Here is a 27,428-nt window from a genome sequence, read left to right on the forward strand (position 1 = left end):
CACAAAGCTCTCATTTGATCCCTAGGAGTAAATTACTTTCATCTGAAACCCCAATCTTTCATCAGTTCAGCACCAATACTTGAGAAAAATTGTAACACATGTATATCAGGTCGACATTAGTTTTGAACAGTCAAGTGAATGAAAGATGCTATGATCTTACTGTCTAGTGTTTGTCATTACCTCTATTAAAAAAGTAATCACTGTGTCAGGTCAGCTTCCTTTGGCTTCCAAGTTTAAAGGCATTAACCTAAATCACTAATGCCCCCAGGGTATCAGGTAAGAACTCACTCACTTTCCACTGGACATGAATTTTGTTTTTAAAGAGCAACAAAAAGTGTGCAAGTAGAAATTATTAAATAACTGAATTAATTCTTCAGCATATCCAAAGCTTTTCAATTTTTTTTTTTTTTTGTTTGCATGCATCTTCTTTAAGGAATGAAGACAACATGGAACTGCAAGTAGTGAAACTAATAACCCTGTTAAATATCAGTATCAGGCTTACAAATCACCCACTAACAAACAAAACCCTCAATCAATCAAATACATTATATTTGCATTAAATTTCTGCCTCCTTACTCTACCCTCCTGTACAGGACTTGAGCAAGATCAGCCCTGCTCCTGGTCTCAAGAAACGGAACAAAGCTGAGGGTAACTCAGCATTTCCCACTCACCACCAAATTCTGATGGGTTATGATTGTCTCCTTGCATCTTGTTAATAAAAACTAGTCATATGAATAGGAATCTCTTTCAGGAAGAAAATTAGCTGCCTTCCTCTCTGAGCTGGGCAAATTATTTAGAGACATACTAAAGTGAGACTCTGTGGAACAGGATTTATCATGCATCAGCTTGTCCAACGCAAATGTTCACAGTCCACAAACTGTCAGTCAACAGCAAACATATGACAATATAGTTCATTCCTTTATCAGTATCCAAGACAAAAGTGATTTCATATTTAATCAGAGCTCAGATACACACAAATCCTACAGCTACATCATTATTTGTTTGGGTCCTTGTTTATTAAAAAAAAAAGGGTAATAATAATTTCAACTCCCAGGCTATTTTACTTCACTAGTAGAGAAGTAAAAAACTGCTGCAGACACCATATAAGCAAATGGGAGATGAAATGTGTAACAGCCTCATCTCTGTGTATCAGAGCACTGATATAGTGCCAGATCAGTACAGACCATGCTTGTCATCCCATGCTGCATTCCCACCCATCTGCAGTGTTGCATAACACTGAACACAAGTAAGACCAAAAAAGTTTGTGATATATTCAACAGATCTGACACTTACATAAGATTTTCCTGCATTAATCAGTGAAAAGCAACGTATAGATGAGAATAGAGAAACTGTTCTTCCCACACTTAGAATAACTAATTCAGTCACCTTGGTAACATCTGTTCTAGCAGACAGAACCTTTCTCAATGTGTTGTTTAGCCTCTGAATTTTGGTTTCTTTGTCGTCAGACTCTTCTTGCTTTTGCATGCAGTCCAGCTGTTCTTCCTTACCAATTTCCACCAAGGCAGGCTGACACGGCTCATCCAGAACAACTTCAAACTTCTTCATGAATTTAAAGAGAGTTCTAATTACCAAATGAAAGCAAAAAAATTACTCGGTTTTGTACTCCTGGAAATCCCTCAGCTGCTGGAAATAAATATTTTCACTGTGTTATGAGCAGAAAAACATTTCTGCATTCAAATGTAACATCATAGAGAAATCATCTAGAAGGAAAGTTTCAAAAAGGGGAGCTTTATTTTAAGTTCTGACTTACCTGCGTATTTTTTCAACTGATTGCTTTATAGCCCAGAAGCTGACATCATTCCACCTGGAAATCTTCACAAATTCCTATTAGGAAAATAAATAATCAATGGGATTACTTATGTAAATAAAATTAATTATTTCCACATCAAAGATCATCTTTAAACCTTATCAGCTATGATGATCTGGTAGCGTTAAAATCCCAAACATTTTAGTAAGTGAGCAAACTATTGTACAGTCATCTTATTAACATAATATTTGCACTCCATAAAAACTGCTGCATAGCCAGATGTTGGGAAACGAACAGGATCTTCACCCCTGGGTAGAAACCTTCATGGATAAATGGGACTGATCAAACATTAAAGCTTTCAATCAAACCCTCCCCCACCTCAAGAATTAATTCTTGCCAAAGAAAATGTTTAGTAGGGATTTCAGTGGCCAACGGAACAATTATAGACAAATTCAGATAGTATCTGCTCCACCATTCCTTTGATAAAACCAAAGCGGTGTCTGAGCCAAGTCTCCTTTCACCTTAAGCTCCTTTTCTATGGGCCGACGAAGTTCGGTGATTTTGGCCTCAACACACTCTGAAAACTGCTTATAGTAGTTGTATAGGTTCCACAGGATGCTGCACAGAACATCTAGAAGGGAGAAGGGACAGATAATAATAATAATCATCATCATCCTTCTTTTACAAGGGGACATTTTTCAGTATTAGCAACACCAGAAGATGGGGTAAATTGACAAAAGGAAAACAGTGAAACAGCTCTATTGACTTGTCTTCTATTTATGAGCTCAGTGACCTGTTTGGAAAGTCTGGAACACCTGATGGCTGAATATTGGGATGCTGTACAGGTAACTCATCAGAGGCAATGCTAACAACTTACCCTTTTCTGCTATTTGAGGCATCAGCAAGACATGGCAGTGGAAAACCAGCAGTACTTGGAGCCGTGCCTGAAACTCTCCCAGAGTAGAGCCTTCAATGAAAGCCTGTAATGTGCTGACCAGAGTTTTCAGATCCATTTGCTCAGTTCCTGAACATTGCACCAGAAATTCAAAAGAAAGTGAGAGAAAATTAAAAAAACCCTAAAATATTTACTTGAAATTTGTTGTCTGGTCTTTATAATCTTCAATTAAATATTGAGTCTCAATTAGGAAAAGTTCCAAACAAAATAGGAAGGGGGCAGAGAGGGGAAGAAATCAGATTTAATAAGAAGTAAAATTAACAGACTCCATGCTGGAAGAAAGGGAACAAGAAGAAGCATTAAAATAGTGACTGAGAAGATCACTTATATGTTGAATTTCAGAATCCATTGAGTATTTACAGAATACTTGCTATTCTCTATGAATGAATGGTTTTTTCAGTCATGATAAGCAACAGCACACATAAGTCACTGCCAGTTCCTTAACTTCTCAAAGTCATGAGGACAGAAATAGAGCAGAAGAATCTGGTAGAGAATACAGTGTCTTTAGGGTATTATCTGTGGAAGAAGACATGTTGTCCTCTTTGAGATGTAATATAACTGAAGGATCTGAAGCTCATCATGTGCATTAAGTAGTTATGAGATTGGAAATTTGGCCTTAAGTCAGAGGATACTGCTTTCATCTTTACAATTCCATTAAATTTGGAGGGGGCAAGGTGCTGCCCCTCATTCCCCTATTATATATGTAACATGAACACACGCAGACAGATTTGCTAAGAACACTCTGTACCAAAACCTACTTTAAGAATTCTTTAGGCCTTATACAGAATGTATAAAGGTGCTTTTTCCAGTTGCAGATGGAGGCCTCCTACCCTCCAAATATGTTTGAAATGTTCGTATGTGCATGATGTACAGCTATCACAATTCTACTTTCTTTTAGATGCTTTTTACAGACATCTTTTCTTTACATCACAACACAGGTCCTATGAGCCACAAGTGCTTTCAGAAATATGCACAAAGTTCACTGCATATGAAAAACCCTACACAGTCATGGAGTTTACTGTAGAGCAAAGAACTACACCTGAAAGTGCATTGTCAAATTCTGGCATTTAGGACCGTAATCATACATCCTTAGTAATTACTAGAACTGCATCACATTTATTTTAAGGCCAGCACTTACCTTCTGTGTTTGCCTCTGTCTCTTCTTGAACATACTTCTCAATCATCTGATAGATTGAGAACCAGTGCTTTGTGGATTTCTCCACATGCTGCTTCATAATATTGTCCAAACTTACTGACCAGCAACTAGAAACAATAAGAATAGGGAGAGAGAAATCAAAAACATCATGGGTACTTTGGGCTCAAAACAACCAAAATTTGTTTTCTGTTTCTATTAAACTAATGTAAAATTTAGTAGTATAAAAGAATCTGCACATAAGCTTAATATATATAATCAATTTCTGAGAATCATTGTTTTGCTACCATTATTAAATATGAGAGAAGAAAAAAAGAGAGGGTAAAGCAAAATCCATCAGAGGCAGGTTTAAAAGTTTATTTTCTCAGAAACTGAGGTAGACTTGTGGAATTCCTGATTGTGGCACACTGCGGCTATAAAAATTTCATGTGGTCTTAAATGGGAGACTGGACAATAATTTTTAAGGACAATTTAATGATGGTTATTAAACAGACAAAACCCTGCAGGCTCAGAAACCCTAGGATGAAAACAGGAGAGCACTGGTAAAATCTACTTCTCCTGAGGCAAATACATAGAGTCACCACAGACTGGACATGCCCATTCTGATCCACTACAGCTCCTCACTGGTGGTCTCTTTCCCCCACATATTTTCACCATGACAGATACACAGAAGCATGTTCCAAAATTAAGGCAATTCTGTATTGGAGCGTGCCTCCATGTGGAGATGAAAGCTTAGGGGTCTAGGGAAAAGCAGCAAGGAAGGACAATTCTTACTTCAACTCCAATCTGCGCCACTGAATGATCAGCTGTGTGACCAGATCAAGGTGCTTCCGCAGGGACAAGGCACGACTAGCGTTCTGCTCCCAGTCCTAGGAAAGAAAAGTTCCCCTTCACACAAAGCCAGAAATTAGTCACTGCCTGGCAAAACTCATTGCTTTGCTCTGGGTTCTTGCTCTTTAAACTTTCAGCATTGAGCAAGTTCACTTCCCCAAATCCTGACAAGCAGACAGCTTTTATGTACTGGGTTTGTCACATGGTACCAAATATAGGTAAGGAAACATAAAAGAGAAAAATGAACTTTACCTTAGACTTCCTTCTTACCTGTGCCTTTGCAAGAAGAATTTCCAAGCCATTCAGAAACTTTGAGAGAGGACTAGAAAGTGGAAAACTCCGGATTCTGTCCATCACAACTAACAGCTGCATAACAAAACCAAAAACATTCAGTAACTGCACTTCAACAGAAGAAGCCATGAAACTGAGTTAATTTCTATGAGCATAACTGACCCCTGCAAGAGATAAGACTTTATTTCTTCTTTTTTTTACACATTTTAAACTGCTTTATCAATTTAGTATAAGAGTTCAGTAAGGCCAACGCACTTGGGGAGGGAGCACAAATTACCTAATCAAAGAGGTCATATGGAATCTGAGTTTCTACATTACCTCATGAAATGTAACCTGAAGACAACACAGATGCTGTAAGAGGGACTAAAAATAATTATTCTAAAGCATTATGAAAGAAAGAACCTCAGAAAAAAACTGAGTAGAAGCAGCAATACCTCAGGGATCTTTGAGCTACGGCGGACTGAAGATTGCTTAAAACTCTAAGTTCAGACTTGGCAGAATCCCACTTAACATTTCATAACTAAAACAGAACAGCTATTATACACACAGTTAATACCTATACCTCTTATGGATAAACAGGTATGACTTCAAAACATCTACATAAGTAATAAATACAACATCTATGCAAGCATATCAATGTGCATGCCCATGTCTATGCATATCTATACACATATTCACACATAAATGCAATCCCAAAATGTTCTTGTTTCCCCCAAATATTTGTTGAGGTGTTTTTACCTGCACAAGTACAGGATGCTCTGGCCATTCCTGCAGTAGACCCTTTATTTCTTTAGCAAAATTGTCAAGTACAGGTTGGCACTGTCGGACTTGCTGAATATTGGGATGCTGATAGAAGTCATATGGGCCATCTTGCTGCAGCACAAGATCTGAAGTTACTTCCTCAAAAAAGGTATTGTGAAGAAGAGTGCTCAGCAGAAGTTGGCTTCCCAAAAGATTATCATTCATTTCAGCACCTAAGTAAGGAAGACATCACACATGCTATTAGCTCTTTTTTCAGTTGAATAGATAAAGTTAGGGGGTTTTCCCCCCTGTATCCCAAGCCTTAGCATGTTATCTTTTACAAAGATATAAGGCTATACCACTGGAACAATGAGATGGAGTATGGAACACAAGGCATTCTTAAGAGTTTATATTCTCTATTTTATCAGACTTTTCTATGAAAGTACGAGTGTTGTAAAGACAGGCTGTAATCCTATCAGAACAGATTGTCTTTACATAAATTTACATCAAGGAGATACTACTATAAAGCAAGGTTCAGTGGAAAAGTAATCCAAAACACAAAAGTAATCCCACATACATTATGGCTCTGGTGCAAACACAAAAATAAGGTACTGTAGAAACAACAGCCCTTCTCTGCTTCATCTTAATTGCACACACGCCTTTATTAGATCAGAACTGAAATACATAGCTGTGCTTTAACAAGTGATGATTCTGAGTTCTCACACGTTGTTTAAAAAATTTACACATCAAGTTTCTGCAAATCCACAGTGGAAAAAAAACCCATGATACCTTTCTTCTTTTTACTTTATATGCATAAGCTAAATTTAAAACAATTCTTTAATGAACTTCATTGCAAAATTTACTTCTGAGAAATTTCTTCAAGTGCTTTATCTTCCACAGGACTATGCAGATCCTATGATCAATTTCACTCAGTAGTCAATACATTTTTAAAGTGTGTTGGTCTTCTATATTACCAAATGGAATTTAAAAAATGCATAGAATAAAAAATCAAAGCATTCCACGAGACAACTATGAACATAGGACAAATTCTCTGTGAAAAGGATTTTCTGTTTTGTGCATTTTCCCTATAACAGGTGTGTTTCATGACCTGTAATGTGATTATTTTGGAACAAATCTTTACAAATCTAAACTAGCATATCTGAAATACTGCTAGCAGTCTTACCAATTAAAGGGTAGAATTGTGACACCAGGCATGCACCAGTCTGATAGCAGGAAATAAATGTACTGAAATAATGCTTGGCTTGATGAGAAGGCAGACTCTGTTGATACCACAGGGATCGAGCAAAGTTTAAGCACAACTGCTGATGAACCTTCATTACTGATTGCATGGAACTCTTGGACAAAAGGGCTCTGTCAACTTCCAGCTGGTCTTCCACTGGATCTTCAGTTTCCATTTTTTCTTCGAGGCTTGGCTGAGCTGTGATATCTTCAAAGTCCTGCAAATTACATGATAATCAAAAGCAAATTTTAATTTCTTCCTTTAATGCCTCCTCTCCCTACCTCCTCTTTTGCTTTTTTTGGCATTGCAAAGACATGCTAATGATTTGCAGCTGGTACCATACAGACAGACTGCCAGTCCAAAACTGAACACAGGTGTACAGAACATTTTGGGGTGTAACTACAGCAGACAAGAGTGCAGTACAGTGATCCCTGAGCTGCTGCCAACTAAACCCTTTTGCAGAAAAAGCAGCAGCAGCTGTGTCTGTTGATAAACCACCTCAAGACTACGTGGTCGCTTGAGGACCTGAACCGTTCTGTCCCAGCTGCTTTATTTAATCAAGATCAGCCTTCTCCATACATAGTAGAACCTCAGATGACCTTACTTGCTAAACAAACAAAATTTCAGCTTTTTACAAGTAACTATATTATCATTCAGTTATATAATTTGGGATCATTCACCCAAACCACAGTACAGTTCAAGCCTGGAAATTAATCCCAAAAACATTTTTCAAATAGAAGGTAAAATATACCACAAGCACCTATCAAAATCTACCCCAATGTGGTTTTGGTTGAAGGAAAAGCTGCTTCATTCCTCATGTCACTCACAGCATTCATTTTCAGGAGCAACTTCAGATGTAATTTCTGTGTTTCTTAACAGAGTTACAGCTATTACCTTTTCATGAAAAGGAAATCTCCTCCTGAATTCTTCCTCTTCCTCTTCTTCCTCGCTCCGTCCTTTCCCGTGGCTTTTACTCCTGTATCTGTACAGGCTGCGTTCCATTGCCTCCTGCTCCTGGGCACGCCGCTCCTGCTCGTCCCATTCATTTACAATCGCCTAAGGAAACGCAAAGCAAGATGCTTCTATACGAGTTAACGTTTAACATCATCTCCTATTCCATCAATGGGACAGCATCTATTTTGCTGGGCTCCTCCCTCCTCTGTGGTCTACAACAGTAGAAATCAAAGCCATCTAACATTTGTGAATCACCCCCTTAACAAGCTAATGAGGAAAATGCAAAGACAATACCCAACAGAGTACTTGACCAAGTCCTAGCCTCCTTTCTTGAACATTTAATAAAGAAACTCTCAAGAAAGTTAGCATTGGGGTGGGTTTTTTTGTGTGTTCGCCTTTGGGTTTTTTCTTACATAAATAAAATCTTTGCTAATTATTACAGGCTATCGTTTTATGCCTTGATAAATTCAAACAAGTTAATCTGGTATATTAGATTAACTTTTACAATTAATTGGGAAAAAATTAGAAGATTTTAAAGAACATCATAGTAATAAGAATTTTCAAGATAAGGACCCCTAAAGATCATCTAATACAACCCCTCTGCCACGGGCAGGGACATCTTCCACTAGACCAGGTTGCTCAAAGCCTCATCCAATCACTCTCAAACACTTTCAGGGTTGCAGCATCCACAACTTCTATGGACAACCAGCTCCTGTGTCTCACCATACACATTTCTAAACAATTATTTTCATACCCAATCTAGATTTAGCCTCTTTCAGTTTTAAACTTTCATGCCTTGTTCTACAAGCCTTGGTAAAAAGTTTCCTTCCCTCCTTTTTATAAACTGAAAAGCCACAACAGAGACATCTCTGAGGCTCAAAAGCCTCAGAGACATCTCTTCTCCCAGCGGAACAACCCCAACTGTGTCAGCCTTTTTTCACGAGAGGTATTCCAGCCCCCTGATGATTTCTGTGGCCCTCCTCTAGAGCTGTTTTAGCAGATCCATGTCTTCCACAGGGGACAAGTTCAGAGCAAGACTCCCAGTTATGGGCATCCAGAGCTTACCCGACACAGATGTCTGAAGAGCTGCAGGGACTTCTGGTCCATCTCTCCTCTGGATAGCACGTGGCATCGAAGATGCAACAAAGCATTCACCAGGAGCTGCTCCAGAGTTGGGGAAGGCTGCTCAGCTCCCTCAGATCCTCCTTCAGAGTGCTTCTGAGAGAACTTTTTAAGTCCATTAAGTACCCCAACTGAATTCACTGAGCATAAAATTTCTGCCCGAGCAAAGTAAGTGGGAAAGGCACGGCCAACAGAAGGAAATGCCAACAAAGAAGTGAGGAGGCTGCTGAGATCAGCTGGGCACACAGAGCTCTGCAGCACTGCATTCACTTCAGAAGCCACCAACCGCATGCCATGCTGCAGCTGCAGGATGGCAGCTTGGAGGGGAATGATGGCATCAGGGAACACGGCATACTCCTCTGCCAGGTGTTTCCTAAACTGATGGTGTGATTGTTGCCACGATGCCTCTTCACTTAACAGGTTCTGTACAGCCTGCAGTGATTTAGGTCTCTCTCCACGGAGGAACTGCAGGAGGCGGGCTAGAAGGTCTTGGACTGATGAAACCCGTGCTATGCTGCTGATGTACTGGTGAGCCTCCTGGTACAAGCAATCATACAGTGGAGCTGGAGGCCTGAAGGCCTTCCTTCTAGAAAGACTGCTTATTTGCTCCTTCAGCCTTTGCATTCTTTCATGCAGCAGCCTGTTAAGAAATAATATTGACCGGTTTAGACATGGGAATGTTTTTCATACGAAGTTGTTTAAATAGATCTAATGTAGCACTTAGATACAGGAAAAGAATAACCAGAAAATACTCTGCTATTTTGAAATAGCAAATTTTGAAACAGCAAATAAGGAAAAAACAAGGTACAGCCTTTTAGCCTACAGATGTAGATTTCTTCTTTCTCTGCCACTTCAACAAACTTCAAGTACTTTTTTCTTGACTTGATAGCTCTGTGAGCATTAGGAAAAAAAATATAATACTATAACAACTGGTAAAGCTCAGTCATTCAGAACTTGCTTTCAATGATTATCATTCTCTTTAAGCAGCGGCATGGAACTAGCAGATCCTCTATGTGTATAATAATGAAATCCAAAATTCCTACTAAAAGTGAAAAATAATGAACAATACAGTTTTTATATTAATGTACACAAAACACACACGTGGAAGGCTGCAGAAAGGAGAAAGCTCTCTTTGCTTAAAAAAAGCTCTTTTTCCTCTTCAAGTTCCTTTGATAAAAAAGAACTACAAAAAGCCCCAAACAAAATAACAGTGGCTGCAGATTCTGAATATCAACAGTGTACTCTGTGTGGTAAGAAACTGAATTCATCCACAGCAACACAGGCAAAGGCTTTTGCTAAAATACACATATGTAGATATTTCCCCAGTAATATCAGCTGAAGAACTTTGCAAAATAGCACTGGCACAAATAATGGCCTAGAGAAACTACAGTGATAGATAATTCATCTCACTTCAACTGATTGACAATATTGTCACATTTTCAGGAAAGTATTGTAAAGTATTGTAATTTAAATGTATGGCATTGTTTTTGCTTCTGGGCATGGTTTCAGCTTCATCAATATATGATGGCCACTGCTTTAACTGTTCTATTTTCAGCAGTACAAAGTGTACAGACAATTCCTTACTGCAACTAAGGAGCACAGATGCTTCTTCTCTACCACCTCAATATGTAAATTGATACCTTAAAACCAGCAACTCTAGTTTCCACAGAAAGAGAAAAATTGGAAAGCTCCAGAGCCTGAGCACACCAAGATGAAATGTCCACTCTAAAAGAGATGGGTTCAGTGCCTCAGTGTTACCTGATATGGGGATGAATATAGTTGCTGACTGTTTCATCTTCAATACTTTTTCCTGTATGCAGCTGAGATGAAAAATCATGTGTTTTCCATTCACATTCCAGCTGGTATAACTAAAAAGGAAAGAATAAACCATTCACAGCAGTTCTTATTTTAGTAACCAAGGACGTACATCAACTTCTTGGACATTGGAAGTTCTAATGGTATAGTTTAAAAATCATGACCAAGCCAAACTCCTCTGCATTGATTTTATACATAACAAAGGTAAAAGCCAACTTGGCTTCATACTCACCTCTTCTTTTGAGTACTTGAGCTTGTATTCTCTTTTAACAGCTGGATCAAACCTGGTCTGTGGAATCCACATCTGGATCTGCACCAAGCCAATGCTCACCCAGAGGCTTCCTCGCCAAGCTGTCTCTGGCAACTCCTGAAGCCCTTCCCCATAGAACTGATGCAAGCAAGTCAGCAGAAGGAGCAGGAATTCTTTAGGAAGTAATTCCTGATCCGTGATGCTTTCAAGTATCTTGAGAAGGTACTCATAGGCAACAGGATCCTTGAGGTAAAGCTTCTCACAGCACTCCAAAAATTCTTCATGAAGATCCACTGGAATCAGATCTACCAGGGCAGAGAGCAGTCTGCCTAGCATTATTCCTTGCAGTCTAGCATCTGTGTGCCTGAAGAAAAAGGAATGAGAAAATGTTTACCTACAGTAAACAAGCTTCTTGATTTAAATAATCAAGACTTAAATCATGATTTAAAAGCTTGATTTAAATAACATGTATGTGGAAGAGAGGTCTTAATACCCAAAATCTGCTATTGAAGAGACAGCCAGGTTGGTCCACAGCGCTGTGCTGACTTTGTGAAGCTGCTGTGCTCTCTCTAGCCATTCTCCCAGTGTTACATGGGATGATGACAAGACAGGAAGTCCACTCACATCCCACTGGCTTGTCTTGCTGCTGCTAGTTAGAATTTCAAAGAAGCACTTTGAGAAAACAGCTCGGGTCAAAATGCCTGGGCCCTGAATGAAGAGATTAAGAGTTAGATCGTTCAGATGCAACTTGCTCTGACTAGGCTTGAACTTACAATATTGCTTTAGAAAACTTGAATTAATCAACAAGACCATTCAGCCTAGAATTTGATTAGGTCAGAAGAGACAAACCTTCATAGAATGGTTCACATGGGATTTAGAGAAGTTGTTCTCCTCTGTTGCAGGCAGTGGCCTCCAAGTCAACCAGTAATCTGGGTCTGTGGTGAAAGTACTGCTCCAAAAGGATGCTAACACAGCATTAACTAGCTGAGATGACAGAAGAGACATTTCTTCAGGGGATATCTAAGGAGAAACAAAAACCTAGAGGTGAGAATAATGTACAGGGAGCAAAAGAAAATTAAGCACACACATGTACAAAGGAAGTATGATTCTGTTTTTCAGTAGGGATAGCACAAGATACTCCCCAAGACCCTTTCAAATTCAAGTAGCATTTGCTTGCATCTCCTCAATGAAGAGTAAACTTCCTGAGGTCAGCACTGTCTCCTGTCTGTGAAATATGCAGCATGTTTACAGAGCAAGTTGTTAGAATACAGCCTGTAGTCCATGACTGTGCAACCTTTTGTTACAATACACAAGGGTGCAGAGGCATGAAATGGGTAAAGCCATCCAATACTCTGCTCCAAAGCATTTAAAGTGAACTTGTGATTTACTGTGCTTTGTGGGAACACCACCACTGTATCATAAATATTAAACAGAGTTATTAAATGTTCTACAGAAAAATGCATCAAGTACCTTTATCAGTGTTTGATTTGCAAAAGAACTAAAAAATTTTAGAGGCATGGGAACAGAGGAAAGCATTTTTTGGCATAAAATTACTTTGAATACATAGATACAACCAGGCTGGCACCTGCCATCCAATTTCCCATTAGGTCACAGATGGATGTATGGAACAATACTACCAAACAAACTATTTTATTTGAGATTTTGTTGTATTTTATCTTTCAACACTGTGTTTTAATAGCAGTTTCTCAAGGCTCACAGTTAATAACCTTTGTTAAAAGAAGGAACAGCTTTTGTCAGGCAGACATAGAAAAACTGCATGTCAAAAATCTTAGTGATATCCATATTTTGAAGAACCTTTGAAAACTTCAGGAAAATTATTTAAACTAAAGATCTGATTTAATTAAATTAAAATAAAACTTGTTCTTACTTCATTAAGGTGTAACAAGTGCCACAGTCCAGAGAGCTGGTGAGAAGCAGCTGGTGTCAGCTTCAGAGAAAAAGCTATGAACTGAGCTAGATCTGAACAGATGCTTAAGTCTTGACTGCAGTTCTTCCTGTAGCAGGTAAAAAAAATACAACCTAAGCAGTGCTTAAGCAGGGCACATGAAATAAATCACTTGGATAGTAAAACAAATTAAGAATGGCAAGCAAAGTCACCAAAAGGTTAAAATGACAGCATTTCAAAAGTTGGGGAAGAACAAGCACTCAAATAATATTCAGAACACTTGAATCCTTCAAAGCTAACAAAATCTAAACTAAAGGGGGAAAAGCGTAATGTCCTGTAGCCAGAAACTCCACGTTGAGCAAAACATCCAAAACATTTGGGGACAAACCATTTTCTAGCTTTATAGCTTTTGTGAAAAGTCAGAACTTAGCTGAATTCAAGAGTGAACCAGTGATTCTAAGAGCCTCATTACACAAAAAAATTACTTTCACTGAAATCCATAAATGAATAGTTTAATAATTTCTTTTAAGGAATGGTAAACCAGACTAAAAAATAAATACACGTGGCCCCTTAAAACACTAACACTTCTTAAATTAATAATGTTAATTCAAACTGTTCTATGTGTGTATAGTTTACACAAAAGGAAACATGCATGCTAGCCTACTTCCTTCATCTCCAGGTCTAATTCAGTTTTGCTGCAGTAGCCCCCAGCAATACAATATAAACACTTTCTGTTGATCCCTGATACACATATATTTGTGTGCTGCATAGATATGTATGCACATACACACAGGTGTATATAAATTACAAACATACAGATTTACATGCAGATATAAACCACCAAAGTTACAGCTTCTAGCTAGGGATTTGAAATATCACAAAAGGAATCTAGGAGTTCTTTCTCCAAACTTCTTCTTACCTTCTTGCACAAGCCTTGGCCACATAATCTGCTGTTAGTTTGTACTGCCAGAGCATCCCTATGTATTCCATTGCAGGCCACAGCTGAACCTGACTGCAGAGCTGGTTTAGCAGGGCAGGGTCTAACTGGTTGGAAATGGTGTCTTCAGGAAGCCTTTCTTCTAAATAACTGTATGTGACTCCTTCTGCTTTCAGCTGTGAAAGTACAGCTTTCAAAAATATCTGTAGCTGACCTGTTTGACAGAATAAAAGAAGCACATGAATGTATGTACTATGTTTCTTGTCAGTGAACATTTAACATCCTTTCCATCTGTGTACAAAAGAATGGAGATGGCAGAAATCATCCTGCTGGGCTCTTCACAATTGTTACCTACCCAGACTAACATCTTCTAAATGATTGGCTCTTATTATCAGGCCATCAGCTTGCAGCAATGCTTTCTTCATCTTCACTCCTGTTGCAGCAATATTCACGCAGCACATTTTTTCCTGCCATCTACTGTCTCCACAGGCCAATTTTAGCTCCAAGATGTTCAGTGGTTTGCTGAGAGCTTTTAACTGAGAAAAACATTCCATGCCCAGTTTATCCTGGAAACACAAAAAGGACAATTTGTTTCAGCAGTGCTAACAAAGCTACAAACAAATTTGTGACTGCAGACAAAACTAAGATTTCAAATTCACATGCACACAAGCAAAGTACAAGCATACATAACCAGCCTGCAACAACAGCTTAAAAATAACATTTTAGTAGCCTGACTCAATACAGCAGGAAGACAGAAATTGAAACAGGTGGTTACAATTCCTCCTTGTCAAATTAGGGTTTTTTCCCCTTCATGAAGAAACCACATAGATCATGCAGACAAACAGTACTTCAACTGGGCAACTTATCTAAATCAAGGGCAATAAATACACAAAATAAAAAAAATACCAGGAGCTACTGTGATTTACAAGAAATCACAGTTTATACCTGCAATTTAAATACATCTGGAGGCTTAGATATATTAGATACATTTGGATGCCTAAATACATTTGGATCTTTCCAAATTCTTAGTAAGCACTGAATGTTCTTCAGAGTCTCATAAAGCAATTATGTGCATTTTTTGGTAGCTGAGTATCCTTGAGAGAGAAGGTCATAAAAACCTAGGTCTAAGCACTAGTGACCAGCACAACTGCACATGACTACTTGTGCACTCCTTTTAAACAGGGACTTGGATTCTTTAGAAAAATTCACTGAAATATTTTTTTAAAAATTAATTAAAACAAATTCTGAAATATATATACACCAAAACTGTCAAATTTAAAATGCCTTGTTTTGGGAAGTCATAAGGCAGCCCCACCTTGTGCTGTATAAAAGGAAGTGCACAGGCTTCACTTATTCACTTATTCACATTGAATAAGCAAGTGGAATATTGATATTCACAAGCCTCCAAATCACAGCAAGGAGTAATATTTTTATGCTCAGGTACTTCTTTCTATTAAGTAAATATTTTCTACACATAGCATAATTAATAGTAGAAATGCTATATCTGGATAACTGATGTATTTCTCAAAAGATATGTACATTAACTTGTGCTGATTTTTTTTTTTTTAAATCAATCTTTAAAATAGAAAAGAATTGTGTTTTCTCTGTCCTGAAAAGCAAGTGCTGTAAATCTATTAAAGCCTGCCTGGACAATGCTGGAAATACAAATCCTTTGCACACATAATACTGATACCTTAAAAGGAAGGGGCCTTCCTAGAGACTTCTGTAGTATCTTCATATTGGCTGAATTACCAGCAGGATTGACCAAGCAGTTCTGAATCTGCTGTGAAATGGATTGAATTTCCCTGGAAATCCTTGTAGAGGAAAAAAATAAAAAAGGGAGGGACAGATGGGAGGAAAAAGCCCACAGTTAACAGAAGTTTGAGAAACAAGGCAAAATAATGTATAAGGATGTATAAGCATCCTTTTACTAAAGGGCTAAAAATTCAAGATGATCATTTGAGCAAACAGAAGCACAGTGCTAGGAAACAGAGATTTTTAAAAAACAAATTATGTTATTTGCATCACTAATGGAACACAACTTGGGACACTAATCTAAACAATGCTAAGCAGCTATAACACTACAGAAAAGAGTAATTTATACAGCTATTTAAGAGAAATCAAAAGCCACCGAACAAAGCCACTCACTTGTTCTGGTCTGACCCAATAAGCATCTGAGGAATTCTGTCAATTAGGTGTTTCATAACCCAGTGCCAGTGCAGAGCCAGGAGTGACAAGCCTGGTGAATCCACTGTGACAGAGTCAGAGACGGCCCAGAGCCGGTCCCGCCACAGTGAGCGGCACAAAACCTAGAACCAACCAAGGAGGTTACAGAGTTACCACTGCCACAGGTTACACAACACTTCCTACTTCAAGCAGGAGAAAAAGCAAAACCACCATCACTTGTATTAACTTCAGAACCCCACAATGTTTCGTATTTAGTGCTACACAACTAGGACCCAACTACTTTTTTAGAGAACTTTAGGTTCTCTAAAAATACCACACCAGCAAGGGGAACTACAGCAGCGAAAACCAACCAATCCCTGCACCAAGTCTACAATGTCAAGATTTCAGCAAAATTATATTCATGGTCTGAAAAGGGAAAGGGAGAAGTGAACCACCTCTGTGGCCTCCATGTCAGATGTCCAGGTTCACACATTCTCATCACAGACAGAAATGGATACTCTGTTTATCATCAGTGGAGAGAAACAGACACTCCTACAGCACAGTTCACTATCCTAAGCAAGTATCAGAGGGCACAAATACAGCCACTGAAACAAACATGATTGTTTGTCTACTGTTAGGCATATTCTGAACACAAACAGAAGCACTGCACTTTATTTCATGGCCCCTGAAATTAAAAATAGTGTTCTGCACACAATCTAATTTCACCTAATTTCCATAAATGTACAGTGGAAAGTCTACTCACATCATGCGTGTCATCGTCGTTTAAGGCCACCTGAGTAGACTTCACCCAGTGAAGTGCAAATGCATCCCAAAGCTCAAAGAACGCAGCAAGGTTAACCACAACTACATGAGGAAGACAGTTGTAACTTCCTGGATCTGAGGTTTGGGGAAGAGGAAAAAAAAGGCAGAGATTGAATATTCCAGCCACATCACATGACACATATGGGTCAACTTGTGATCACTAGAACCTCTCTATGAGTGAGGGAGAAAACCTACAACTTGAAAAGATCCAAGAAACGAAGCGATAAAAGTAGCCCTTCATTATTTTCACAATTCCCTGTTACTCTATGCATTTTATATATATATTAAAAAAACCCATCCCATCATGAGGGATTCCTTGATAAATTGCTTCTATGCAGCACATTAACTTTATCACAAAATTTTACCCTTTGTTTTAGAAGTAAAACTTCCTACTTACACAAAAACACATCTGAAGAATTTGGCTATTCTTGTTAGCTAAAGACAGAATGCTATTCCAGTCTCCCTCCACTGTTATCCTAAAGTTTGGTTAATTAAGAGAAAGATCATATTCACTGATTACCTCATAGAGGCAGGACACTAACAGTGTAGCCTAAGGTATATCTAATTTAAGAATAATGTATTAGATACCAGACTAGTCCTCATTTGACTGCTTTACATTCACATATTCTTTCTTTGCACACCATGTTTGAAGTATACATTTCATAACAATGCAAATGAATCATATTTCAAATTGACTACAGAACCAAAAGGAACAGAAGAAATCAACCCACTTTTGTGGAAATCTAGAGACATTCTTAAGACACTGTTTCTTGGCTTCTTGCTGGCAATCATACTCTTCTCAACGTAACTTCTCTTTTCTCGGTCAAGAAATAACACTGCCCTGAAGTAAAAATAAAGTTGTTATCAATCCAAGTGTTTTAAACTTGGCCTTATGAGAATGGTGAACTACAACATGGCATTTGAACTGCAAAGTGACATAATATATTCAGTGTATATGGAAGAAGTACAAGGTGCAAGCTTTCTGTAGAAGCAAGCTTCACAAGAAGCAGATTCCTGACTTCACCAGGAAGGAAAAACTAGTGAGCTACTAAACAGATGCAACACCACAGCCTACAGGATATATGAGCAGCTGCTTTCTTACACTTTAACTTCAAAATCTGTGTACTTTTTAATCTTATTAGGAAAAACAGTCAAAATCCAAAAGCAGGACAACTATTTAAGTTTTGTCAGAGATCTCACACTGCTGCTTCTGCCTCTTTAATGCTTTATCCCACAGTCCTTGAAGTACTGCAGCCCGTATGGGATGCTGGGAGCTCTGCTCCTATATTAAATGATTGTGTTTAGCGTACATCTAGAGAAAACAGAGGCAAAGAATTTAAATAGCTGTACAAAAACCCGTGCCTGATATTTTAGACCACACCTATCAAAACCTAAAATCACACTTGGCAGTCATCTCAAGTGTTTACTCAGCACTGGTTACAGGCACTGGGCACTCTTTCCAAGGGTTTTTTTGTAACCCACCGATTTGCTGCAGACTTCAAAAGCATAAGAAGCCGGTCTGTGTGTTCCATTTCTGTATCAAAGTTCATCGAATTTCTAATGATCTCCAAAAACTGCATATTCCATCTTGGGTCCAGAGGCATCACATGTTCATCTGGAAAGGCAGACAAGACAGGACAGCAGTGAAACATTACTCAGCTCTCTGCTTGGTCCCCCTGCCTATGCAAGAACATTAGGGAAAGAAAGAAAGAAGCAGCCTAGGAGGAAGGCAGTCAAACTCTCCCACTCCAGATATCCAAACAGAAAAGCACTAAAGCTGACTGCAGGCCCTGTTAAACAGAACAGTGACAATAAATTAAATAGGGGTTAGAGCTTGGAAACTCGAGTCTGGCTCACAGTCCAGGCAGGACACCCAGGACCATCCATAAAAGGCCCAGTGTCACTGTATGCAGCTTTCATGCACCTAACAAGCTTGGAAAAGAAGCCAAAGGTCTGACCTCCCCCAAAACACCAAGGGAAAATTACATGCCAAGGCATGGGTTTCAGATAGGCTAACACAAATCCTGAGGAAAAAAAAGACCAGGGTGCCTAAACTATCAAGTCAGAAAGGCAGTGAATATTTCAATCACTCTTCAGAACATCACTCTGAGCTGTAGGAATGCATCTGGGTCACAGATACACAGCCAGAACTCATGGGCAGAGCACTCATCTCTAACTTGAATAGTATGAATGCATTTAATTGCCACATTTGCTGTTCTAGACATTTAGAATGTTTATATTTGTTGTAATTTCTTTTTCTTTTTTTTGCTTGCTTCTTTGTTGTACTTTCTTTTATGACAAAGGCAACATATATTCAGAATTTAGTCTTTGTTTTGCTACACACATTTCCTAAGAAGGGTTGCAGTGTATTCAGAGAACAAATAAAGGAAGCAATGTCTTACATCCATCTTTTCAGGAATACCTGTCATAGTTGGCTGTAGCAACTTGATCATGTTACTGACTCCAGATGAGAGGGGACTGGCATAAAAACAACCAAGGGCTACAGCACCTGCTTCCAGCTGAATCCTCACTGAATCTGCAGGTGAAGAGGGGAGAACATGGGCATAGAAGAGTGTTTAGTACAAATCAAGAAAAATAACTTCAACCAAGCCAGCACAAGCAGACTGAATCAAATTTGTGCATCCACTTTGGACATGCTGGTTGGTTATATTTTGTATTGGCTCCAAAAGAATGTGAGAATGTCAAAGCTGAAGACAAAAATCTTATAAGGAGTTCTAGCTGAACTAATGACACTACATCTATGCTAGTAAAATATGGTTTGTGAAAATCCATGAATTTATACCTTCAAATCTTCCTCTCAATACACTTGTTTTGGTTTGGTTTTTTTTTTTTTTTTTGAAGGGGGGGGGTATACTTTCTTTACAATAAGGAGGAAAAAAAAGAGCACACTTTTCATTAATTTTTTTACATATTTTCTACTTTACAGACATATCTGCCTGAAAAAAATGGCAAAATCAAGAGGAAGCAATTAATATAGGAAGATTTCAGATCACAGAATATCTGAGATTTCAGATCACAGAAGAAAGCTAACTGTGTGAATTATTTGGACTAATGGCTGCCTAAATTCTCCATGAGTTTAATGTGATTAATTCTTAATTCTGTAATTAAGTGAATAGCTCATCTCAGCTATTATGCTCAATGTTCAGTAAACACTGCTTCAGGAAATCTCAGTTCTGCAGTTTCTTGGCTTTCTAAGCATTTGTATTTTAACACCAGATACACAGAAGGCATTTGACTGCTTTCACTATCACTAAAAGAAATAGTGAAAAGGCATACTTGCTTACACAGATGAAAAATCGATCCAAAAGTAACAAATTCAGAAGTGACACAAGTTATACACATGGTTGAATAATAAAGGATAATGTTTAGCCCAAATCTCCTTATTTCCCTAACATGCAAAACCTGTTTCTGTCCCTCCTGGAGCCTCCAAGCCTTTGAATTAGTGTAGATAGTTGAGTCTTTATAACCCATAATTGGAATAATCCATTTGGAATGGACTGGATGTTTTCATAGAAGACGTAACTCAGGCCTTAGACAAATAAAAGTTAAATGATTACATACCAAGCACCTGTGGCAGATTTTTGGCCAAGGAGTTAAGCCATTTAACTCTCAATTTCCAGTCTTGATTGGTTGCCTTTTCTATGAACAATTTCACTGAAGCTTGGAGAACTTCCATTTCGTCCATCCAGTTTGCATCTATCTCAAGAGCACTGAACTTGAGACTCTCAGGATTAGTGGACTGCAGAACTTTCTTAAGATCTTGCAGAGTCACTGGCAATGTCCTGAAACACAAAGAAGTCCAGCAGTCAAAGGCTTGAACTGCCAGATCTGGGAAAAAATATATTTTTCAGGTCAAGCTATGCAACCATCTTTAGGTGTCAGTGTAGGAATGCAGTGATCTTTCCTCCACTCTTTAACTTTAAAACTAGTTTCCAACTTCAAATCAGTTGGCAGTGTCTACTATTAGGAGCTCACTGTTGCCAAAAATTCATGCACTCTCCCAAGAAAATATGCACAGAATTTCACTGAGAAGTTCTAATTGATTTGTGCACCAGAATGATATGCAAAGTTAAATTAGAAAAGACAAAGAGAGGAAAAGAAGTGTCATTGAGTAAAAAATAAACAACAAAATGAAACAAAAACAGCAAACAACACAGCCTATTGCTAAGAGTTTACAATTTCAATTTTTTATCTTACTACAACCTTCCACAGCTTGTTTCACTGGAAGTAACCTACAGTACCTATCTGTATACCTATAGCCCACAGTAGGTTATTAAGCAAAGAAGGCAGAAACAAAGTTTTTGCACCAGTGTTGTAAAAATTAACAGTTATGTTGCACAAGAAATCATTAGAAAATTCTTTCATATACCCCCTGCACAGGGGCCTCTGCTTCTTTCAGACAGCTCTGTCAGAAGAAGGAAATTTGTGTTTTTACCTGAAGCTACCGGACCTAAAATTATTGATAAATAATTGATTACATGAAAACAAGAAATCCAGAGAATCATTAGTATACTTTAAACTAGTTCAATGCTCAGGTTTTTTAAAGCTTAGAAGGAAATTGAAGGAAAAAATTTTGGGGCTCTTATTACCTTCCAAACCCAGTGTTTGTATTCACATTTTCTGCTAAACAACTCAAAATGAGTCAAATGCACTTATTGAAGATTAAAAAGTCAAGTATTTTGAATGTATTTGGAAGACTTAAGAATAAAGCAGTAAATAACTGAACTTTCATTTGCAGTGGTTGTATGGAAAGGTAACAGGAACAGATAGCATAGTATGACAATCACAATCTCTACCTGCACAATTTGATGAAGACAGGATTTTGCAACAAACAATGACATGCCATGAATAGTTCACATATATTGTTTCTCATTTACTAGACAAAAACCAAAAGTTTCCTGCCTACCTGCAGTTTCTGAGGTTTAGTCTATGCAGACAATACATCAGGACCTGCCCATCACTCTGGACTGTGGAAAGGAGGGAGTCTTCAGCTGCAAACAGACCCGAAGGCAGGGAGTCTGGCCACAATCCCACTGCCAGCAAGGACTCACCCCAGGCGTCAGGGGAGGCCAGAGAGGAAGCGTGCCTTGTAACCAATTCTAATACAAGCTACAACAAACAACCAAAAAGCAGTTTAGAGTCACATACCAAACCATTCCTACCAGAAGTCAAATAACACACTGTGCAGTTTCAAACAGGAAGTGAATGTGTCTACAGGAGACAGTGTGCAGGGTGTTACAGGCTGCAGATGCACCAGTGTGAATATCCCAAAGTCTCAGCTGAAGCTGTTACAAACTACACACCTCAGAGTCCAAACAGGATACTGTTTGGTTCATCTCTCCAAGAGCAACATCTTCACCAGTCTCTGTCTCAGGCATTTAAGAAGCAGCGATCTCAAACACTAGCCTCATGAAGTTCCATTTTTCATTTATCTAGATGATCTAAGAAAAGCTTTCAAACATAGGATTTTTACCTTTTGGTTAATCTGCAGTTGTTGTGAGCGGCCATAAACTTCCCAACAGGCTCTGTAAAAAGACTTTGCTAATCCAAAGCCTCTTTGTATTTGCTGCACAATTGATACAGCAGCCTGCAGCAAAGGTGACAAAGATGACACAGAACCTGAAAGATACACAGCAATTAAGAGTGATACGAATGTTTAGCAATTGTCAGCCCTTTAATCTGAAAAACACCACTCAATGTGTCATGATACAAAACAAATTTATCCTATCAACCTGAAAGCTGAATGGATTCTTCCCAAGGTTGACAAGAAAATCTGACAAGACTGTAAATAACAGACCACCAGCTCAAAATAAGACATCAGACAGCTGAGATGAATGAAACTCAGCTGCAAAATACAACTTGTGCAAACCCTCTGTTTTGCTGATTTTGACTTTGAATACATTGGCTTCCTGATAACAAGGGACAATGTGCCAGTGTCTGATGTCTCCTTACAAAGCACTGTAGTTACCAGGTTTTCATGACTTGGGCCTACTTAATGGGAATGCAAAAAAACCAATCCAAAAGTACCTGATTATAGTCTTATGTGCTTACTTATATCAGCACATAACACAATAAAATAACCAGGGTTTAATACTAAAGACTTCATCCAGATACATATAATGAGCCCATGTTGCTTAAGAATAGTGAACAGACTTTTTTTACCTGCTATTGCTTCCTTGGTTTCTGAATGCACAGCCAGAAGTGCATCACAGACACTGTCTCCAACTAAACCCAAACCATGCAGGAGTAATTTCAAATCCAGACTGTCCAATATATTTCCATCATTCTCCCCAGGAATGTAAATTTCAATCCCACGATTCCGCATGGCTCTGGATATTTCCCCATGAACTGGATCCATAGAAAGGAAGAGCCTGTTGGATATTAGATAAGAATAATTTAAGTTGGAAGGGGCCTACAACAATCATCCATTTCAACCGCCTTAAGTTCTTAAGATGTAACTTAGGTCCTTAAACTATCACTCTGGAACTACCAAATCTGCTTCTCCATAAAATAAATTCATCTTCATAAAAATGGGGACATGGTATCTACAAATCCAGAGACAGCTACTGAATTTAAATGAGAAATCTGTATTAATAGTTATACTTTGCAATTAGACACAGATATTCTGCATGACTTTTAACTTATTATTATCTGAATTATGTCTGTTTTATCATTTGCCCATTTACAAAGCAAAGTCAGACTGGGCCTCTGAGCTATAAAGATTTTTAGAAGCCTTAGCAACAGCTTCAAATAAATCTGTGCCATTAAAAACTGAAGTATTCAACATTCAAGTAGTTAATACTATCAATAGACATCTCTTAAAAGCTAGGAGGAAAATGTACTTCTGAGATACAATGTAGGGGAAACAGGTTTCTGAAAAGTCAAGAATGTTTCCAAGTCAGAGGAACCAGAGGGTATCAGTCCCAATATCCTCGTCCAGAATTTGTAACACGTAGGAATGATACAGAATCCTGTTACATTCTCTTTCCACCTTCCCCAGAGACTACTTCAGGGGTGAGAGAACAGACTGTCTATTAGGGTGGTTTGCTGGGGTTTTTTTAAGTCCTGTCACTGCAGGAAACTCAAATTTATATACGGAATGGAAAAAGCTGGGAAGAAAATTATTATGCTCATATACCAGCTTTCATAACCAGCATATCTCAAGACTTCACCACCCTAAATACATGTATCCTCAATTTCATCACAGTGAAACAGGGAAGTGCTGGAGTCCTAAACTAGAAATGCAAAATCAAGGCAGAGGCACACTGCTATGAATTTTCCTGCATAATAGTTTGTGTTGCAACAGGGATATGAAGCAAAACCTCTTAAGCTTTCTTTTATATGCTCACCACAGTGCAGTTTTCTTCCCTACTAGAGAGTGTCACTACACTACGTGGCAAACTGAACAGCATTCAAAATATCAGAAGACTGACTCACTGATGACATTTTTATGCTAAAAAAGCAATTTGATAAAGGGAAAAAAAAAAAGGAGAAAAAAAAGCAGAAATAAGTACCTGAAGTTTGGATGAGGAGCTATTGTAGGAATTGTACCATCTATGACACCTCTCTCACTCATGGTCAGAACACCTCCTGGTTCAAGCAAAGCATTCAAGCGGTCCAGCACAGAAGGGCTACATTCAAAACAAATTCATATGGTCATAAAAAGGTACCAATTTGATCCCTTTCTGATCTGAAATCAAAATGGTACCAACCTTAACCAAAACCCAAACAGTTAATTACTCTATAAGGTAACAGAAAAACTGTCAACTGCTAAGTTGTCTGAGAAGGAAGATAACTCTTCCAGAAAATCTAAGTTATTGCTTCTGTGTATTATCAAATGCCAAATATTCGGTTGTGAACCACTCAGTAAGAGGCAAAGTCAATCAGGGAAGTCAAAGGGTTGACTGAAACAAGGCCAGTAAAATCTCTTACTTGCAGAAATTAACGTTGTCCATTAAGAGCCAGTCTCCAGATTGCAGGGCCTGAACCAACATCCCATCCACCCACTCAAAAGTGCCATGGCTGTTGCAGTCAGCAGCCTGGGCCTGCTGCAGCTTGAAACGTCGGAACTCTTCTACCAGGTGAGCAAACTCTGAAAGGAAATACATCTTACATTGAGACTTGCATTAATGAAAGAGCTCCCAGCGCCATTCAAGAAAAATAGTAGTTATTTTGCTAATGAACATATACGCTTCCTACTTTTTAGGGGAACATAGCAGAGGCTCCAGCTCTTCAGTAGCCTCCCATAGACAAAATCCACATGAACAGAAAAGTTTGCAAGCACAAAGAAATATAAAACAGATTGACACTTTACTCCCTAAACAGGTACTTCTCTGCATAACTTCTCCCCCATAAGATGAAATTTGATGAGTATTGATGCCTTATTTTAAAAAATGATTAAAAAAAAAAAAAAGAAAGAAAGAAGGAAAACCAACATACATACCCGCCTTTGTGTAAGAATTTATTTTGTTGTTTAGTCGCTGGATGAGTACAAGTATTCCCTCCAGTTTGCTCACTAATTCAGCTGTAACACTTCCACCTCCTTCCCCCAGAGACTTGGGTTTGTAATTCAGGATGAAATTGCTCCAAGCACGCAGCACGAGTTCAGCATCATCTGCACAAAGCTCTGCCAGGAGCAGACTGTCCCGTACGAGTGTGCTCACAGCACTCTCCACCTTTTCCAAGAGCCTCTGCCACGGCCTGTTGATATCAACCTGCACACAGGCCATTAGGGAGTCAGTTCATGCAGAACACCTTGGTACCATGGCTCCATTTACAAACACTAAGCTGACAGCAGACTGGCCACTATTAGATAGGAAGGAGAAATTCTGCCCTATTACCAGAATTACAGTATTTACCTGCTCAAATCCACCCAGGAGTTCGGTTGTATCCATTGCGCTGTTCATCGCCATGATCTTCAGCCGATGGCCGGTGAGATGGGCCAACAGCTCCACCAGACTGGTTTTGCCAACAGCTGCTGGGCCCACGAGGATCACCATCCAGCTCATGTGCACACACTTCATTATAGACTCCAGGGACTGCAGTGAATGATGCAGAAGTGAGAGAGTTCTGCCAGAATGAGGAATATAGTTGCCACGAGAAAGAACTGAATAGCCGATCTGAAAGGGATGACAGACAGAGGCAAATGGAGCTTACCTGTGCAAGTTGTTTCCTTCCCTATCCCATCACAAAATCCCTTGTCAACAGCTTACCTGAACATTATATGGACTGATGTGAAACTCTCTGGTTCCTGTATACACATTGGCCTCCGGGCCAAAAATGTCTCTGTATACAGAAATAACCTAGAACAGTTAAAACAGCAAAAAGAGACTTATGAGTTCAAGTTATCCACTGTCCCAAAGATTCACTTCTAAAGGTTTATATTTGAAGTATCTTTTCCTCTCAGCTCCGCAGCTGTATGACAGTAACTAACACAATAAATCACAAGCTCATTTAACTCAAAGTGCAGCAAACAGTGTGAGTGTGAGCTGCCCACAGCAACCCTTTCACATCAATCACAGTTTCCTGAGACTTGAAATACTGTAAGCAGTGTTTCTCTTTAATAAAGTAGTGGGACAGAATATACTTCTTAAATAAGTTATTTCTTTGGTAACACAGAAAAATATAACAATGTTACAGGGAGGGGACAGTAAACCTGTGAGGAAATAGCCAGTCACATATAGCCAGTAACTTCAGTTTCACAATCTGACTTTCCAGTTTAATACCATTTAAATGGTGTGAAATTAAACAAAAGCACAGGATTTCTAAGCAAGAGAGGGATAAGTAGGTAGCAAACATTATTTAATACAGAATCACACAAGAGTATGATGTGTTTTAAGTCCTTTGTTATTCTGCTTGCCTTCATTTACATCAGCTGTCTGCTTTTATACTAATTAAATTGATATTTCAAATGGCAAGGGGAGCAGGGGGAGCAGGTATCTAAACCCCAAAACTCCAAACAAACCTATTTTTAATTTTTAAGAGAGAAGTGTCTATGAATGAACTGCAGGGAATCTTCAAAGTGGAGATCTATACTTGGATTTCTTTAAACATATCCTGAGCATCTGAAAAGAAAGGAAGAACAATGGCTCACCTTTTCTTTGTCTTCTCTGGTTCTCATTCTTTCTCCATATACCAAAAACACATGCTGGCCCGGATCATAACATCCTGGTGACTGGTCAACAAGCATAAGCTGGCACCAGCGGAAAAGATCACGTAAGTTGAACTCCCAGGGTCCTCCTTTCTGTCCCCACTTTTTTTCAGCCATTACTTCTTTTTCAATCTGAAAAAAAAGGTAGTAATTAAAAAAAAAAATCTTTGATTCCATCCACATGCTGGTCTTCAAATAATTTTTTTAAATGTTAATTGAACTTCTGCCTTTGGCACTGCTTACAAGACAAAGAGCAGGCTGAATTTACTTTGCTGAAGATATGTTAGGAACTAAAGCTTGATTTAG

At 38.6% G+C, this 27,428-nt stretch overlaps 1 protein-coding gene across 1 annotated transcript in view; it reads right to left on the reverse strand.

Moving 5' to 3' along the window:
• The window catches only part of MDN1 (midasin AAA ATPase 1), a gene marked incomplete at its 5' end in the record, with an annotated part of 93,416 nt that overhangs the window by 22,902 nt on the left and 43,086 nt on the right, over positions 1-27,428 (reverse strand). Inside the window, 34 exons of the mRNA XM_084202056.1 lie at positions 1,387-1,582; positions 1,772-1,845; positions 2,290-2,399; positions 2,646-2,792; positions 3,862-3,986; positions 4,651-4,745; positions 4,978-5,073; positions 5,737-5,972; positions 6,923-7,196; positions 7,874-8,035; positions 8,999-9,695; positions 10,814-10,923; positions 11,103-11,484; positions 11,614-11,828; positions 11,970-12,140; positions 13,009-13,135; positions 13,946-14,177; positions 14,319-14,529; positions 15,657-15,777; positions 16,112-16,272; positions 16,893-17,026; positions 17,683-17,792; positions 18,434-18,566; positions 19,374-19,487; positions 20,534-20,754; positions 21,879-22,081; positions 22,446-22,591; positions 23,135-23,343; positions 24,487-24,603; positions 24,905-25,064; positions 25,416-25,686; positions 25,831-26,091; positions 26,185-26,274; positions 27,066-27,254. Of these exons, the coding sequence (XP_084058182.1) occupies positions 1,387-1,582; positions 1,772-1,845; positions 2,290-2,399; positions 2,646-2,792; positions 3,862-3,986; positions 4,651-4,745; positions 4,978-5,073; positions 5,737-5,972; positions 6,923-7,196; positions 7,874-8,035; positions 8,999-9,695; positions 10,814-10,923; positions 11,103-11,484; positions 11,614-11,828; positions 11,970-12,140; positions 13,009-13,135; positions 13,946-14,177; positions 14,319-14,529; positions 15,657-15,777; positions 16,112-16,272; positions 16,893-17,026; positions 17,683-17,792; positions 18,434-18,566; positions 19,374-19,487; positions 20,534-20,754; positions 21,879-22,081; positions 22,446-22,591; positions 23,135-23,343; positions 24,487-24,603; positions 24,905-25,064; positions 25,416-25,686; positions 25,831-26,091; positions 26,185-26,274; positions 27,066-27,254 (6,300 nt within the window). The remainder of the gene's footprint in view (positions 1-1,386; positions 1,583-1,771; positions 1,846-2,289; positions 2,400-2,645; positions 2,793-3,861; positions 3,987-4,650; positions 4,746-4,977; positions 5,074-5,736; positions 5,973-6,922; positions 7,197-7,873; positions 8,036-8,998; positions 9,696-10,813; positions 10,924-11,102; positions 11,485-11,613; positions 11,829-11,969; positions 12,141-13,008; positions 13,136-13,945; positions 14,178-14,318; positions 14,530-15,656; positions 15,778-16,111; positions 16,273-16,892; positions 17,027-17,682; positions 17,793-18,433; positions 18,567-19,373; positions 19,488-20,533; positions 20,755-21,878; positions 22,082-22,445; positions 22,592-23,134; positions 23,344-24,486; positions 24,604-24,904; positions 25,065-25,415; positions 25,687-25,830; positions 26,092-26,184; positions 26,275-27,065; positions 27,255-27,428) is intronic.

The sequence above is a fragment of the Fringilla coelebs genome (assembly GCF_963513975.1).
Source record: "Fringilla coelebs genome assembly, chromosome: 3".
Lineage (NCBI taxonomy): Eukaryota > Metazoa > Chordata > Aves > Passeriformes > Fringillidae > Fringilla > Fringilla coelebs.